Source organism: Apium graveolens, chromosome 2 (genome assembly GCF_009905375.1).
Source record: "Apium graveolens cultivar Ventura chromosome 2, ASM990537v1, whole genome shotgun sequence".
NCBI lineage: Eukaryota > Viridiplantae > Streptophyta > Magnoliopsida > Apiales > Apiaceae > Apium > Apium graveolens.
Window position 1 is genome coordinate 4,168,726 of NC_133648.1, and position 18,271 is coordinate 4,186,996.

The 18,271-nt window shown below is 36.9% G+C and overlaps 1 protein-coding gene and 1 pseudogene across 1 annotated transcript; both read right to left on the reverse strand.

Moving 5' to 3' along the window:
* Window positions 1-483: 483 nt before the first annotated feature.
* Window positions 484-7,451, reverse strand: LOC141706758 (putative serine/threonine-protein kinase At1g09600; annotated as a pseudogene).
* Window positions 7,452-13,645: 6,194 nt separating this feature from the next.
* Window positions 13,646-17,816, reverse strand: LOC141684457 (putative serine/threonine-protein kinase At1g54610). Its single transcript, XM_074489446.1, has 8 exons — window positions 17,347-17,816; window positions 15,966-16,247; window positions 15,640-15,718; window positions 15,326-15,564; window positions 14,523-14,750; window positions 14,151-14,248; window positions 13,833-13,947; window positions 13,646-13,732 (listed from the first exon to the last, which is right to left on the reverse strand). The coding sequence occupies exons 1-8, from the start codon at window positions 17,695-17,697 to the stop codon at window positions 13,646-13,648; spliced, it is 1,479 nt and encodes a 492-aa protein (XP_074345547.1). The 5' UTR covers window positions 17,698-17,816.
* Between the last annotated feature and the right edge of the window lie 455 nt (window positions 17,817-18,271).

An 18,271-nucleotide genomic window follows, 5' to 3' on the forward strand; every position in this document is an offset into this window, starting at 1 on the left:
TTAAACGAGCAGGAACTTCTGCCCGAACTCGGCTCGTTTAACTAAACGAGCCGAGTCGAGCCCACTTAAACGAGTTCAAGCCGGGCGAGCTCGCGAGCCGCCCGACTCGAATTACAGCCCTACTCCAAATCCACAAGAAACACATACCATAGTCTGGACTGTGTAAAGTGAAAAGTGTCCAAAATCTAACCTATTTATCGCTTGTTTTAGAAACTGTAGTTTTTTAAAGTTAACTGTAAGACTACAAAATCCAGTAGTTCCCACTTTAAATCCGATTTGACACAGAGACACAGTGAAATCCTCTTAAATTCTATCTGTTATTGAAAAACAGTAGTACTTGTGAACCAGTTGAAATGTATAAAGCTTTTCTTGTTATTGAAAAACAAGAAACAGGTTACTATACTACTAAACAAATGCACGATACTAGACATACCAAATTGGGAGATATATCACATATTATTTAGGAACTATTTTGTTAATAAATTTGGGAGATGCCTTTTTTTTATAATTGAATACAAATTTTGAGATCCAAAACAAAGGACATAATTTAGAAAATATCACAATTTTAAGGAAGATAATCGAAAATATTCCTTAACATCTATGTACAACATACATGTAGGAAATATTCTGCTTATGGCTGTGGATAAGTCAGCTCAAGCTGATGTCCCGGGAATGCCATCAACATCTTTACCAAACTTTTCTCGGACAGCTCGGTGACCTAAGTCCACGCTACAGAATTTAATGCTCATTTGTGAAAAGTCCCATCACTCCCCAGGACCTCTAATTTCATTTGGAATTCCAGAAGCAGCTTCAACGCTAGAAGGCTTGAACTTTACCTCAACCCTTTCCGTCTGCATTCAAATTAATTACCAACTCAATGAATAATGTAGGAACCAGGTACAAAAGATTTATTCTTAGTAAGCAAAACTTACCAGCAATGAGTGGTATAATTCTGCGTTAAGACGAAGAGCTGGAATGGCTCTAGATCTAGATGTCCCTTCCCCTTTGACATCATATATGTTACCCTTGTTCCAATAGGATTGTACATTATAATATTAAACATTTCTCTAGCCAAGATAAATCAGCTCACGCCTATCGAGGGACATGTCAAAAGTTCAATGGCTATGACAGCTGTAGAAACATAAAACTCAGGATGATGAAGTTGCAACTTCATGGCTGAATGATGAAACAGTTAGGAAAGCGATTCATGCTGGACCAGTAAGTTTCACCCATCTCAACTTTTTAAAGCTGTTGAAGCAGTGGTTCACTGACTTGGATTTGTTACTATAGGCAAGTGTGGCTGGCGAATGGGAGTTGTGCACTGGCAGAATTTCATTTAGGCATGATACTGGGAGTACGATCAAATATCACAAGAACCTAACTTTACGTGGTATCAGGGCACTCATATTCAGGTAGTGTTTCATTTACAATGTTGACTAGTATTTTACTCTGGTAACTCTTCAGGTTTACTTGGAAGAGGTTTTGACAAAAAGAACTGCAATAAAAACCAGGTTGTGCATCAATAGGTAGCTCAACAAGGAAAAAGCAAAGGGTTCAAATGCATATTAAATATAATAACAGGCAGAAAATTACAGAGTTGATGGACTGCAAGAGAAAATACTTTTAGGAAAGAAAAAAAATTCTCAGAGTCTATAATAAGAAAATATTATATAACTTCGCAGAACTACTTAGTACCTCACTATTCAAAGCATCAACTGCAGACTTTCGAGCTGAAGGGTCTATGGATAGAAGGGACTCAAGCAGTGCTAGTGCTGGTGCAGGAAAGGCTTTGAAAATTTCTGCAACACGTCTTCTAAAATGTTTTTGAGGATCAATGATGTCTGCAGGATACCGTTTCAATTTTCTCCAGTAGTCCTCTGAAGGTGAGCCACAGATCATGAATATTCTAAGCAGCTGATCCACCTAATCGACAGAAATATAGCAACTTCATCATTCAATTGTAATAGAAAAATTGATGTAGTAAATGAACTAGGTCATGCTGGCCAACTCTTTCATTGGGTGCATTACTTTCTGGCTATGGCAGGAAAATGTAGAAATAATATTTGGCCTACGCGCAATGCGTCACCCTTCTTTTTCCTCACCCTGGCTTGAAATAAAATAACTGTCTCCCTAATTTATTATCCTGCGCAATGCGCAGACAGACTCCCGCAAAAAAAACAAAGGTATGGTTTGCATTCAAGAGGTCATAATATATATTCCAAAAGTGAAGGACTACTTCCTTTAGAAGTTATAGTATCAGGCATTGCCTTATATTTCTATAGACTGTAAGAGCAAAGTTTTTTCAGTTATGTATCTTTCTAGTAGCCAATACATGTTTATACTTCTGTAACACATTAACAAATCATGTATACCTCCGTTGTCCCTTGAAAGATAGGTTCTCCTGTATACAATTCACCAAGAACGCGCACTCCATAAATCTATAGCACCACTGTAGCAAGTGGCGCCAAGTAATAACTCAGGTGCTCGGTACCAAAGAGTAACGACACTAGTTGAAAGAGGGCGAACTTTTTGCGGATTGTAAGAGTTTCCCAACCCGAAGTCTGCAATTTTTAAGTGCCCATTGCCATTAAGCAGAAGGTTGGAGCCTGTCAGAGAAGGTTGGAAACTACACTTAGCAAGAAACAAAAATAAAAATAAAAAAATGGAAGAAGAAGGTTGAAACCTTTGATATCATGATGCAGAATCCCCTGACGGTGGCAGTAGTCAAGTTCGCATAAAATTTGCTTCATGTAAGATTTGACCTACAAAAGGTTGATTTTTTTATATATAAAGATTAAAAAAATCTTACACTTGCATCTCAATGAATCACAGTCCCAAGTACACTTCTAGGTACAACAATATCTTAAATTGCGTATCACAAAGCATGAAGATACTTGAGAAAATGTGATTTCACATTAAGAGAAAAATGTATTACTTTTTCCTAAATATTATTATTTTTACATATAAAAGTGTAAAATACGTTGTATGAGTACCTGAGCTTCGGTAAACTTGAGGCCAGTGGAACCAAGCCCTGCAAGATCATGTTCCATGTACTCCAGCACAAGGTACAAACTGTATGAAAACTCTGATGCAACTACACCTTCCAATTTTATAATGTTAGGATGGTGTAGACTGCGTAGAATTCTAATCTCTCTGGACATGAAGCGAATGGTTTCAGGTTCCCAAATGTTGACTCCGATCTTCTTTAACACAATGATTCTCTGATTCTCGAGATCAAGTGCCTGATAAACATGGCTGCCTTCACCAATCTGCAAAGAGAAATTAAGTCAGTCAGCCAAGATTTTGAATCAGCTACTCAAGGAAATACTACAAAAAAACCATCCATAATGACAGTAAAACATTACTAATTATGAGGAGACAAGTTGACGATGTACTGAATTACATATATACAGAGAGCTGATTGCTAATCAACAGTTTTACCAGTGAAAGGGATACATGATCTAATGATTTGAAGGGATCAACCGGTTCAGAGTTAGCTACGTAAGAAATTTCAATTATTTTGTAAATAAAGGCCAATAACAAAAATTTATATACTCATTTACATATGCATCCGTTAAAGAATATAAGATCCTGTTCGGACCTTCCTTTATGACCTTAAGGTTTTAGTATGACTGGTTACTTAACATGGTATCAGAGCTCGGTTTAGGGAGGGACTCGGGTTCGAGTCTCGTATCGTACTGTGAGCTGATTGCTAATCAACAGTTTCACCAGAAGGGGATAAATGATTATTGATGTAAGAAATTTTATTCAATAATATAAATAAAGGCCAATAAAATAAATTTTTAGACTCAGACACACATATGCGTATACTAAGAGTTTAACCATTAGGCTCTCACAAGATCTCACCTTTAAATATTAAGAGATAACAAAATAAATTTAATTAAATAGAAAACAAGCAAGGATAGGAGTATACTTTTCGTAATCTCTGAAAAGACTTTAATTTTCGTGGAATCCATTCCCTTAAAGCTTCACTGGCATCTTCAACCATCCATGAAGGCCACCCTGCTGCAATCAGCTCAGCCTCACCACCTTTAGGAATTCTTCCAATGCCAGGATGGCACCCGTGGAAAGCATACAGAGCCTTTTTCTTTCGATTCTCTTTATTCCAAGAAGGCGAATAGTTTGGAAAGGAAGTATACGTAGGAAGAGAATTGTGCCTTGATATCCCATGACTCCAATTACCTTCACTATGCAATGGTAAACTTTCCATTGCATCTTCTTCACTGTCAAAGTGTCTAATCAACGGTAGACAATAATTCCCCATAACTGCACCTTAAAATAATCAAGAAATTCAGAGTTCTTGAACTCGGGTTTAAATAGAAAGCAAGGATCGAGAGAGAGTAGTAATATTTAGTAATGAACTCTATTCCGAAGATACCAACAGTTATACAAACGTTTTTGTGCATGTTGAGGTGTATGCATTTATGAAAATTTGGCAAGTATTAGGCTGTACTCATGAAATTTTGGCTGTTGCTAGTAACAGGTGCTTTACAACATAGAGAAGCCCACTGTTTTATATAAAATCTTTGTTCCCCTGGTTTGTTCTCGTGTAATCTGCTTGAACTAACTTTTATAATTTACTTGGCACCCAAATTTGGGGTTAGATTTGGTATTCTAGCAAAAACTCAATTATTGAATATTTGGTAAAGGAGAAATTTCTTCAAATAATTAATTTTTCCATCCCAGTTCTCCACAGACTATGTATATTTAATCTGAGCCGATCAATAATTTCGTTAAAAGAATAAATTTTCTGGCCCCTACCGTATTTATTATAGAAATTTAAAGATTATTTTTTTTGAATAATCAGCTTATATGTCTTTTAGAGTATCTTTTTAAATAAATTTTCTAGAATTAACAACAAATGGGCCTTAACATTGAAAATATTTCATTGGGCTCAAAATTTTAAATTTTTATGACAAGCATATTTGAAATTGCATAAAAAACTAAAAACAGGGAATTACCGAAACGGGGCGTAAACAGCTCAAGTGCAGCGTCGTAACTGTTGCTATAAGTAATTCCTTGATCAAAATAATGTAAAAAAGATCCAAAAGTCACTACCACCAGAGTGAATTCCTTATCAGATTCATTCATTGGAATGTAGACTACCTCAAACTTATCAATAGTCCAACTTGCAACTAAATGATAATACTGTAATCTGGATAGAAATTCACTACATCCTGAAGCTCGTACAAATAGGAACACAACTGGAGCCCCAAAGAGTTTGCAGACTTTAAATTTCTCCTGCACGGGGAAAAACAGTGTCAACGAGAATACAATATATAAATATGCATAAAGAAAATCGTTATATCTATGTAACGAACTAACTAGTCCTCCTTTAGCATCATCCAAATCCCTAGCATGAAGTAGCTCAATATTTGGTTCTCAAATAGACGACAATTTCTTCCCTCTTATTGCAATTGCACTCGGTACAACCTCCACCCCAATAAAAGGATAATTTGTGAATCTAGTTTCCTTCAGGACCTAAAATCCATTTTCCTCGAAGTACTTTTCTTTAGAGTGAATTATGAACAAGTTCGATGCATTAGAATCATTGCACTGTTTTGTGCGCATAAAGACTCGCCACAACTGCCTACATTTGGGATCTTCAAAAGGGACTGCCAACCATGGCATGTCGACGAAGACTTTCCAGAATTCTAACTCGCGTTTCCATTTATTTTGAATCTTCCCGATTGAATAAAGACACGCTGCCCAAAAGTAACAGGGAACACAACCACTACCTCTAAATTTTTGCGTACTTCATAAACCTGCTTCAGTTCCTCCGTCCATTCTCTGCACTCTAAATTATTTTCATAAAATAAGAGGCAAACAGTCTTCTGCGGCAGTTCAGAAATAGGTACCTGATTTCATTCCATCAGATTTTTTTTGTTAAGATAACACTTTATGTAAGAAATTACAAAACGGGGCATAGAAAAGTTCTTGAAAGGATGCTCAAAAGTGGTGTCACAATGACTCAATCTAATTAAGTTTAAATTGTTAATCTAATTAAGCTTTTACACATGTCAAGTTTGGGCCCCTAAAAATATATAATTTTAAACTTTGACCTAAATTGAAATTTAAAATTGTGCACATATCATAGCCAATGAAAGTACCTTTGTGCAATCATTTGAGATCACAAAATCACGACCTTGCCTGCATAAAAGGTTTCCCAAATCATGTTTGCCACTACGCATAGCTTCATCTTCACGCGCCACTTGTTGGATCTCTTCTATGGTAAAGGGATAAGCTTCGGCTCCATGCCACTTGATAAAGTCACTTTCAAATATACTCACAACTTTTCTGCTGGAACCATTTATAGGACTAAGGATAACATGGGTTGTTTTATGATCTTTCGGGAGACCAAGAGTACTCTATATTTGATTCAAATATGCATAATTATTGATATGGATATCCTGGAACAATGTGTAAAATTTCTAATTCAAATGATGCTGGTACAGATTGAAGATGTACTCATCATGGTATAAATCTTCTCTTCGGTCAAGATCAGCTTGAAAATGGTATAACTCTCCATCCGTTAGTCGGATTTGGGTAAAACGAAGGGTAGATAGAACTGTATACCAAACAGAATCATATGAGTTGAGTATTGATAGATACTTATGTTATGTGAGCAGAAGAGGCAAGGCATACGAAAGGGAAACAGATAGTCGAGGAGTAGGAGATTGTGATTGGAAATTGGTGAAGTATAGCAAGCTAGTACCAGGCAAATGTTCTGAACTTTTTCGAGATATATTGTAGATTTTTTGATAGTCCTATATTGCAAGTGCTTTGAAGCACTGAACCTTAAACCTTGATTCCAGCTATTGATCTTTGAGTCGTAAACCTTATTCTTTCTGAACCATTGATTGATAAATCCCCGAATACGAACCATAGATATACGATACTACTCCACAAATACATGCAAACTAAATATTAAACACTAAATCAGATTGCTTACATACTCAAACCATTGTACCTTATGCTTTGAAAGACCAAATCCTGATTCACACGAGGACAATGCCACACACTTTTGTTTCTGAGACACCCAAGTAATAAGGTTTTCATTCAGGTAGAAAGCCATACCTCCCGTGGACCTCCTGTCATCTACATTGCCAGCAAAGTCGCTATCAGAGTAGCCTGTTAGCAGGTAGTTCCCTTCACCTCTCGAGTAAACCAAACCATAGTCCAGAGTTCCTTGAACATAACGAAGAATATGTTTCACAGCTGCTAAGTGCAGTGTCGAAGGAGTCTCCATGAATCTACTTACTACTCCAACTGAGTAGGCTATGTCAGGCCTTGTGAAAACAAGGTACCTGAGACCCCCAACTAAGCTTTTAAACGTGATTGAATTAACCGCCTTGCCATGAACATCCTTGTCCAATTTCTGCAATGGGTCCATGGGATATTTTACAGCGTTGCACCCCGTCATTCCAGCCTTCTCAATCATTTTCTTTGCATACGCAGACTATTTAATCTCAATATTTCCATCCTTTTGCACCACTTCCATTTCTAGATAATATGACAATTTCCCGAGATCATTCATGTCAAATGCGCTGCTCATCTCTTTCTTAAACTTATGTATATTACCAACATTGGTTCCAGTGATCAAAAGGTCATCGACATATACTGCAACTACCAGAACCTCACCCCCTTCTCGCCTTGTGTACAAAGAATGTTCATAGGGACACTTCAAAAAACCTAGGTCTTCCAGACATTTATTCAAGCAAGCGTACCAAGCCCTGGGTGCTTGACGTAGCCCATATAACGCTTTCAGCAGCTTATAAACCTTATATTCCTGACCCTTCTTCACAAAACCCTCAGGCTGGACAACGTATACCTCCTCTTGAAGGTCCCCATTCAAGAATGCCGATTTTAGATCAAGGTGATGAACCTCCCATGCATTTTTAGCAGCAAGAGTAAGTAATAATCGCACGGTTTCCAGCCTAGTCACAGGTGCAAAAACCTCTTCATAATCGATTCCTTGTTGCTGCACATAGCCTTTGGCAACCAAACATGCCTTATGCTTCGTGATATTTCCCTCTGCATCTCGTTTCAACTTGAACACCCACTTAAGTCCAATGGCTTTGTGGCCTTGTGGCAGCTTAGTAAGCTCCCAGGTCTTGTTATCTTGAATAGCTTTAATTTCAGTTTGCATAGCATCTCGCCACACCTGCTCAGTAACAGCTTGTTTGAAGTTGCTTGGTTCATCGACTGCTGCCATTAGAAGCTCCTCATCATATAATTCAACCTCTGGTGCTTCGTTGTATATGTCACTTAACAGCCTCATCCTTCTAGGTCCACCATCACTCGATTCTGCATCACTGTTAGCCAAGGAAGAATTAAAAGAGCCACCACTTGGAGAGGTACTCGAGTCACTTGAATGAGCACTTGAATGAGAATTCTCATCACTTGAATTCTCAGCACCAAGAGTTACATCTCCCCCAGAATTCTCATTCGATGTTGGCTGCTCCTGGGCATTACCAGAGATTTCGATGAAATTGAATGCTGTGTGCCCCCTTTCTTGCTGTTCTTCCCAGGGCCAACTTTGGCTTTCGTTGAAGATAACATCTCGACTCACATGAATGGTTCCCTCACTTGGATCGTAGAGACGGTGAGCTTTACTCCCAGGTTCACTGCCTAAGTATATCATTACTCGACTACGGTCGTCCAATTTCTTGGTGTGAACTCCTGGCACCTTCATGTGTGCAATACACCCGAAGATTTTGAGATGATGCAACTGTGGTTTGCTCCCCTTCCAGGCTTCATGAGGTGTTTTTCCGGCTACAGCTCGAGTGGGCAGCATATTCAAGCAATAAACCGAGTGTCTCACAGCCTCTTCCCAGAACATTGCAGGCATATTCATCCCCTTCAAGAAACTTCTTACCATGGCCACGACAGTCCTATTTGTGCGTTCAACGACGCCATTCTGTTGGGGTGAGTATGGTGCTGTGAAATGTCGTTGAATACCAGCCTCTTCACAGTATAATTTGAATTCCTTAGAACAGAATTCACCACTACGGTCAGTCCGTAGTACTTTTATCACTTTGTCAGATTCTTTCTCAACCAATTTTCTGAAGGTTTTAAACATCGTGAGTGCCTCGTCCTTAGATTTCAGCAAATAGACCCACATATATCTACTAAAGTCGTCAACCAGCAACAGAAAATACCAATTTCCGGCAGAAGTTTGTGGTGTGAATGGGCCACAAATATCTGCATGTATCGGCTCCAAGACAGATTGAGCACAAAAATTCGATTTTGCAGGGAATGAACTCCGAGTTTGTTTAGACATCAAACAGCCATCACACAGTGCCTTGGGGTGAATCAGTTTTGGCAAACCGTGAGCCATTTCTTCATTGGACATCATAATCAAAGCAGGGAAATTTACATGGCCAAGACGAGAATGCCAGAGCCATGTATCTTTCTCAACCTTGGAGATCAAACAAGTATGCTCACTACTTTCAATTCTGATCTTGTACAATCTATTAGCAGTACGTTGCACTTTCATTAACAATTTCCCTTGGTCGTCACGAACCCAAAGATACTCTCCTTGTAGCACTACTTTATTTCCCTCTTCGGATAATTACCCCAGACTTATAATATTATTACGAAGAGAGGGAATATAATATACCTCGTGCAGCTTTCGTGTTTCACCATTTTTCCAGTTCATCGTAATAGACCCTTTGCCTCTGATTGTCACTGTGGAGTTGTCACCAAATCTCACTTATCCAGTCACTGTCTCATCTAGCGAGCTAAATTTGTTGCGTTGGCCTGTCATGTGGTTTGATGCTCCGTTATCAAGATACCACACGTCAGTGTCGACATTGGTTTCTTTGCTCTGCTTCAGCACCGGGATAACACCCTTCTCGTTCAGCAATACCGTTCCCCTGTTCGTCACTTCTCCACATTCAGTCAAAAGCAAGGTAGGTTCATCTCCCAGGACTTCAGTCTGATTCAAGTTCACCTCCAGTTCAGGTTTCTTAAAACGCTTTGGTTTCTTACACTCGGCTGCATAATGACCGTAGGCTTGACAGTTGAAGCACCTCACGTGGCTTTTGTCACGATTCCAACGCCCCCGTGCATTCATTGATCCCTCTGTGCCTCTGTTAGCAGATCGATTTTGCCACTCCTCCCTGGTGAGCAAAAGTTTGCCCTCCTTTGTTTCCCTCCTTAACCATTCCTCCTCTGTCAGCAATAATTGATCCTTATTTGCACTGTTGTTCGCACCAGCTTGACCCCTCATTCTCTATTCATGAGTTTTGAGTGACCCTATTATCTCCTCTACTGTCATCTTCTCAAGATCACCGAATTGTTCAATTGTTGAGGCAATTTACAGAAACTTGGGTGGGACTGCACGCAGCAACTTCTTGACAACATAGCTTTCACTCACTTCTGAGCCTAGTGCACGTATATTTGACACTAGCCCATTGATTTTCAGTTAAAAATCGCCAATCTTGTCCGTCTCCTTCATGACTAAGGCTTCAAACTCTGCCTGTAATGTCTGAACTTTGGCCGTCTTGGCCCGATCAGCTCCTTGACATATGGTCTTTATTGCCTCCCACGCCTCTTTTGACGTCTTCTTTTCTGCCAGGGACAACAATACATCCTCGGGAATCCCTTGATAGATCATAGCCAGTGCAATATTATCCATTTTTTCTTCAGTTACACCTTTTGGATCGCTGGGCTCAACAGCCTTCCACACTCCGTGGGCTTGCATATACACTCTCATTTTCATGGACCAGGCTGTGTAGTTCTCCCGTGTAAGTGTTGGATAACTCAGGCCTATTGATCCCCCCTTAACCTTGTTCTCCTCCATGGTTGTTGTTTTCGACATTCACGTACCCAGTGTTGCAGGCTCTGATACCACAATGTAGGATCAAAGACGTTAACCAATATATATATATGAATGTATAGACGCACACACACAAATGACAATACACACACAATGAGGCAAGCTCAATTTTGTATTAATCAGAATGATGAAGCAAAACAACTAGTTCTCAGCTTACAAAGCAAAGCACATACATACAGACGTAATTTAGACTAGCAGTGGTTGAGATAAACTAGGAAACCTCCCCGCGTTCTAGTCATGCTGTTACACACTCCTACAAACTCGATAACAACCTATTGACTCAGTCCTGTTCCACACAAACAAGGACAACAATTTATTTTACTACTGAAATAAAACAAAATAAAACATGCAGAGTTTAGATTAAACTCCAACAGTTAGGTGAATCTTCTACCTTGTCCTTTTGCTTCAACCATGAATTGTTCTACTCCCTTCTTCTGTTGCATGCTACAAGTCAAATCTTCTACTACCCAGCACCTCTTATTGTAGAGCGGATGTATCTTGTTGCAGTGTGTTTAAGTAAAAAAAATAAGTAAAATCTATATGATTGTAATGATGATTAATGCACAAAACTGTATCAAACACTACAACTTTTTTCTTTAAACTATCAAACCGTATAACTTGCCTTCTGCTTAACTAGATTGAAATTTAATCAATAGTAATTTGAGTTTAATTAGCAAAAAAAACTTTATACATACGGATCGTATTTATATAGTATGAGGAAAAGTAAATATGAAAATAAGTAGAGATGATGTTTGGTTGTGAATGGAGGTTGTTTGTTCGATTTAGTAATTTCCAATTTTTAAATTAATTGAGTATGATTGTCAAAAATAAATTTAATAATTTAATATTTCAATTCACAAGAAATTGCCGTTTTTAAAAATGCCTACCAGTGACTAAAAAGAAATCCCCGCATAAAAAAGAATTCTAGCAGTGACTAGAGGTTTAGCATGATCATACATAGTCTTTCGTCTGTACATTGTCTCTCAAAGTTAATGGTGTGATATCCCATTTTGCTCTAGTTACATAATCAGGCTCCTCAGCTTAAGCATGCATGTGCTCTTATAGCGTTTAATTACATAATTGATATGTACCTAAAATCTTCCTACATCATTTAACTTGAACATTTATGTATAAAATATAGTTTGTTTACAAATATAAGAAAATACGTAAGAGCAACTCCAATAGGAGTCTCTCACTCTTGTCATTTCTTAAAAAAAAGTCTAAGAGCCAGTAATATTTAAATTAATTACATCATTTAACCTGAACATTTATGTATAAAACATAAATAGGAGTCTCTGACTCTTGTCATTTCTTAAAAAAAAGTCTAAGAGTCAGTAATATATCCTTTAAGCCCTTAATATTTATTTTAACCGTTTCGGTATATTGTCAAAACTTGGCAAATCTGTTAAGCAATCAAAAGTTCCATGTCTGACAATCAGTGTGTTTAAGTAAAAAAAATAATTAAAATGTATATGATTGTAATGAATGATTAATGCACAAAACTGTATCAAACACTACAACTTTTTTCTTTAAACTATCAAACCCTATAACTTGCCTTCTGCTTAACTAGATTGAAATTTTAATCAATAGTAATTTGAGTTTAATTAGCAAAAAAACTTTATACATACGGATCGTATTTATATAGTAGGAGGAAAAGTAAATATGGAAATAAGTAGAGATGATGTTTGGTTGTGAATGGAGGTTGCTTGTTTGATTTAGTAATTTCCTATTTTTAAATTAATTGAGTATGATTGTCAAAAATAAATTTAATAATTTAATATTTAAATTCACAAGAAATTGCCGTTTTTAAAAATGCCTACCTGTGACTAAAAAGAAATCCCCGCATAAAAAAGAATTTTTTCATAAAAATGATGAAATCCACGTAACAAATTAACAAATATAAAGAATTTATGTATAAAACATAGTTTGTTTACAAATATAAGAAAATACGTGAGAGCAACTCCAATAGGAGTCTCTGACTCTTGTCATTTCTTAAGAAAAAGTCTAAGGGGTCATTTGTTAAATCTGAATGATATTTTCTAAATGAACGATTTTCTGAATGAATGACAAATCTGAACGATGGATGAAAAGGTCGTTTGATAAATAATTTTCTTGTTTCTGAACCACGGCTTATTAAGCCCTTAATATGTATTTTAACCGTTTCGGTACATTGTCAAAACTTGGCAAATCTGTTAAGCAATCAAAAGTTCCATGTCTGACAATCTTGGCTTGCAAACTTGGGAAATGCTGTAGGTGATTACAGGTTGAAAAGAGAACAATTGTACGAATCTAAGCCTCTCATAAAGTACCCCCTCCATATTTTTCCAAAACTAAAGATTAAACACAATTTTTTCCAACTGATATATAGAGTCAAAAGAGTAACACAATCACTCCAAATCCACATGAAACACAGACTATAGTAGTCTGGACTAGAGTGTAAAGTGAAAAGTGTCCAGAATACACAGTAGTTCCCATCAATTTCACACACGAGGCATCCTCTTAAATTCTCTCTGCAAATACACAGAGACAACTGTACTTGGGAACCACTTAAAACATTTCTTGTAATTAAACAAAAGGGAACATTTCTTGTACTTGGGAACAGGTTACTATATCAAGGAAGTACTAGGATCTTCTGAGCTTCTTTCCAAAAAAGCATGGTGAGCTCAAGCTGATGTCCTGGGAATGCCATCCACATCTTTACCAAACTTTTCTCGGACAGCTCTGTGACCAAAGCTCAAGCTCCAGAATTTGATGCTAATTTGTAAAGAGTCCCATCGGCTATCACTCCCCAGGACCACTAATTTCATTTGGAATTCCAGAAGCAGCTTCAACGGTAGAAGGCTTGAACTTTACCTCAACCCTTTCCGTCTGCATACAAATTAATTACCAACTTAATGAACTAAATGTAAAGATTGGATCAATGTAGGAACCAGGTACAAAAGATTTATTATTAATAAACAAAACTTACCAGCATTGAGTGGTATAACTCTGCGTTAAGACGAAGAGCTGGAATGGCTCTAGATCTAGACGTCCGGTTCCCTTTGTCATCATATATGTTACCCTTGTATCTTCCAGCCGCTTCTCTACAAGTTCCAACAGTATTGTACATTAAAGCAACATAAAACATTTTTCTAGCCAAGATAAATCAGCTCACACCTAACGGCATGACAAAAAGTGAATGTCTACAGCAGCTGTAGAAACATACAATTCTCGAGGAAGAATAAGGATGTGACACACACACACACATGGATACACATATGAAGACGGATTATTTCACATTATAAACCTTCTTGCTTCATCTCGAACTTGACCATTGAGCTCTTTGCTTGGAGGAAACTCTGGAAACTCTTCAGGTTCACTTGGAAGCGGTTCTGACAAAAAGAACTGCAATAAAAAACCAAGTTGTCCATCAATACGTAGCTCAGCAAGGAAAAAGCAAAGGGTTCTAATGCATATATTACAAGGGAAAATAGAATAATAGGCAGAAAAATACAGAATTGGTGGACAGCAAGAGAAAATACTTTTAGGAAAGAACAGCCTATTAGAGGATGTTAATGGATATCTGAGTGCCCTTAAATCAAGAATACGCAGAACGAGATTTCTCAGAATGAAGTTATAATAAGAAAACTGAATCTAAATTCGCAAAATTACATGGTACCTCATTATTCAAAGCATCAATTGCAGACTTTCGAGCTGAAGGATCTATTGAGAGCAGGGTCTCAATCAGCGCTAATGCTGGTGCAGGTAAGCTCTCGAACTTTTCTGCAATACATCTTTTAAAAGGTTTTTGAGGATTGAATATTTCTGCAGGACGCAGCTTCAATTTTCTCCAGTATTCCTCTGAAGGTGAGCCACAAAGCGTGAATATTTGACGCAGCTGATCCAGCTAATAGCAAAGTTGATGCAGTAATAGCAACAATGAATAAATGAAGTAGGCCATTTTGGCCATGCACGCAGAAGTCTTTCATTGGGTGGATTACTGTCTGGCCATGGCAGGAAAATGTAAACATAATATTTTGGCCTACGCGCAATGCGTCGCCCTTATTTTCCTTTGCTCTGGCCTGAAATAAAATAATTTTCTCGCTAATTTATTATCCTGCGCAATGCGCAGATAAGCTCTATCTCTCGAGTGTCATAAACTCACACCACTCTAATGGTATATGATTATGCTACATTTATCAAATATGGATAACAACATCCTCGCATAGAAATGTAAGGAGAGTCTAATATGTAGAAATGAAATTTAATGTTCTTCCTTATCCACCATCATCAGAGGTAGAATAATTCACAGTACAAAAAAAAATTCTATAAACAGTTGACATTTCAGACGCTGCTATTGTAGACTACTAATTCCAAGTAATCAACTATAAACCGTAAGAACAAACTTGTGTCAGCTATTTATCTTTTAAGTAGTTATTACATGTTTATTTGTCTGTAAGAACACATTTGCAAATCATGTACCTCCGTTGTCCCCGGGAAAATTGGTTCTCCAGCATACAATTCAGCAAAAAGGCAACCTGCACTCCATAGATCTACAGCATCACTGCAGCAAGTGGCGCCAAGTAATATCTCAGGTGCTCGGTACCAAAGACTAATGACACGATTCGTCAGAGGGCAAACTTCTTGCGGATTGTTGAAGTAGGCCAAACCAAAGTCGGCAATTTTTAGGTTCCCGCTGTTGTCTATCAGAAGTTTGGAACCTGCGAGAGGAGGTCGGAAATTACTTGGCAAAAAACAAAAATAAATTTAAAAAAATAGAAGAAGAAGGTTGGAACCTTTTATATCTCGATGCAGGATGCCCTGACGGTGGCAGTAGTCAAGTCCGCAAAACAGTTGCTTCATGTAGGATTTGACCTGCAACAAGTTGAGTTTTATTATAAATATAAAGATAAAAGAAAATAAAAAATCTTACACTACATCTCAATGAATCATAGTGCCAAATACACCTCTATGTACAACACTATCTTAAACTATGTGTCAACAAGCATGAAGAGTTAAGAGAATGTGAATTCACATTAAGAGAACATTTGTAACATGACTTTTTCCCTAAATATCATTTTGCATAAAAAATTTAACTATTGCACAAACTTTGCATGAGTACCTGAGCTTCTGTAAACTTCAGCCCAGTGGAAGCAAGCCGTGCAAGATCATGTTCCATGTACTCCAGCACAAGGTACAAACTGTATGAAGACTCTGATGCAACTACACCTTCCAATTTTATTATGTTAGGATGGTGTAGACTGCGTACAATCCTAATCGCTCTGGCCACGAAGCGAATAGTTCCAGGTTCCAAATCGTCGACTCTGATCTTCTTTAAAGCAACGATTTTCTGCTTCTCAAGATCAATAGCCCGATAAACATGGCTGTAAGTACCTTCACCGATCTGCAAAGAAAAATTAAGTCACTCAGCCAAGATTTTTAATCAGCTGCTCAAGAAAGTTAAAAAAAAACATCCATAATGACAGTAAAACATGGCCATTGCTCCAAGAAGAACACCCTTTATATAAGAACAATAAACAACACCATAGAATCATACATAAAAACACATTAAGATTCTAATTTTCACATTAAAAAGGTTTTTTATGAATAAAAGTGGAATCTAAGAAAAATTAGGATCAAATATAACATTAGTACACATAATTTCGTTGTTACAAAGATACATAGAAGATTTTATACCGGATATTGCACTGGATTCTATGTCACGCTTGATTTTCATTGAGATTCTACGTTATATTTGATATGTTAAGCATGTTAAATTTTGTGATTCTAATCTTAACAAATCTCTTTTATAAAAAATAAAGTATTTTGATAATGTTCTTTATTGTTCTTTTATATAAAGTGTTATTTATGAAGTGCAAAGGGTAAAACATTACTAATAACGAGGAGACAAGTTGATGATCTGAGCTGATTGTTAATCAACAGTTTACAAGTAAAGGGGATACATGATCTAATGATTTGAAGGGATCAACTGATTCAACGTGAGAAATTTTATTTGTTTTATAAATAAAGGTTGATAACAAAAATTTATATACTCACCACATATGCACCTACTAAGAGTTTAACCCGGCCTCTTGGTAATTACCAAGAGAGATCGGGACATCCATTAATCCCCATTGCTAGATATCACATTAAAATATTACGAGATGACAAAATAAATATTTTAATATAGGAAAACAAGTAAGGCGTATAAGTCTACATTTCTAATCTCCGAAAAGACTTCTAATCAACAGTTTTACCCAAAGAGGATACATATACACGGAGAGCTGATTGTTAATCAACGGTTTTCTAAGAAGGGAATACATGATTTAATGATGTAAGAAATCTTATTCAATTATTTAAATAAAGGACAATAACAATTTATATTATCACACACATATAAGAGTTTAACCATTAGGCTATCGTAAGATATCACGTTAAAAAAATTACGAGGTGACAAAATAAACTTAATTAATATAAAAAACAAGGAAGGAACAGGAGTATACTAGTTTTAAGCTCCCAAAAGACTTTAATTTTCTGGGAATCCATCCCCTTAAATCTTCACCAGAAACTTCAACCATCCACGAAGGCCACCCTGCTGCAATCAACTCGGTCTCACCACCTTTTGGAATTCTTCCAATGCCAGAATGATATCCACGGAAAGAAGATAGGGCTTTTTTCTTTCGGTTCTCCTTATTTCTGGAAGGCGAATATTTTGGAAAAGAAGTATATTTGTGAAGAGAATTGTGCCTAGGTATCCTCTCACTCCAATTACCTTCATTATGCAATGGTAAACTTTCCATTGCATCTTCTTCATTGTTATAGTGTCCAAGTAATGGTAGACAACAATTCCGCATATCTGCACCTTAAAATAATCAAGAAGAATGAGTTGTACAAGTAATAATTCCGAGTTCTTGAACACTAGTTCGAAAGAAAACAATGATCAAGAGTGAATAATATTCAGTGATGAACTCTATCCCGAAGATCTCAATACTTATATATTAATTAAAAAATTTGGCAAGTATTAGACTATGTGTTTATGAAATTTTGACAGAGAGTAACAACTTCTTTAAAACGAGAAAAGCCCATTGTTTTATATAAAATCTTTGTTCTCCCTGGTATGTCCCTCGTGTAATCTCAGTTTTATCTAAACCTTGCACTTAAATCAGGGGCCTGGCGGATACAGCAAGGAAAAAGGTGGGTCCCATGTAGGTCCCTTTGAAATAAAATTTATGACTTTTTAGTATCATAATTTATGATAATATATATGTATCTCACAACAATTTGAAATAAGTGTATATGGCCAAAACATACTCGGTGTCACTCTATAGAAAATTCTAGAACCTTCATATTGCTATACAACTTTTTGGTTCGATTTTGTATTAAAAAATTATATTAATTTAAATCTTAATACAATATAAAAAAAAAATT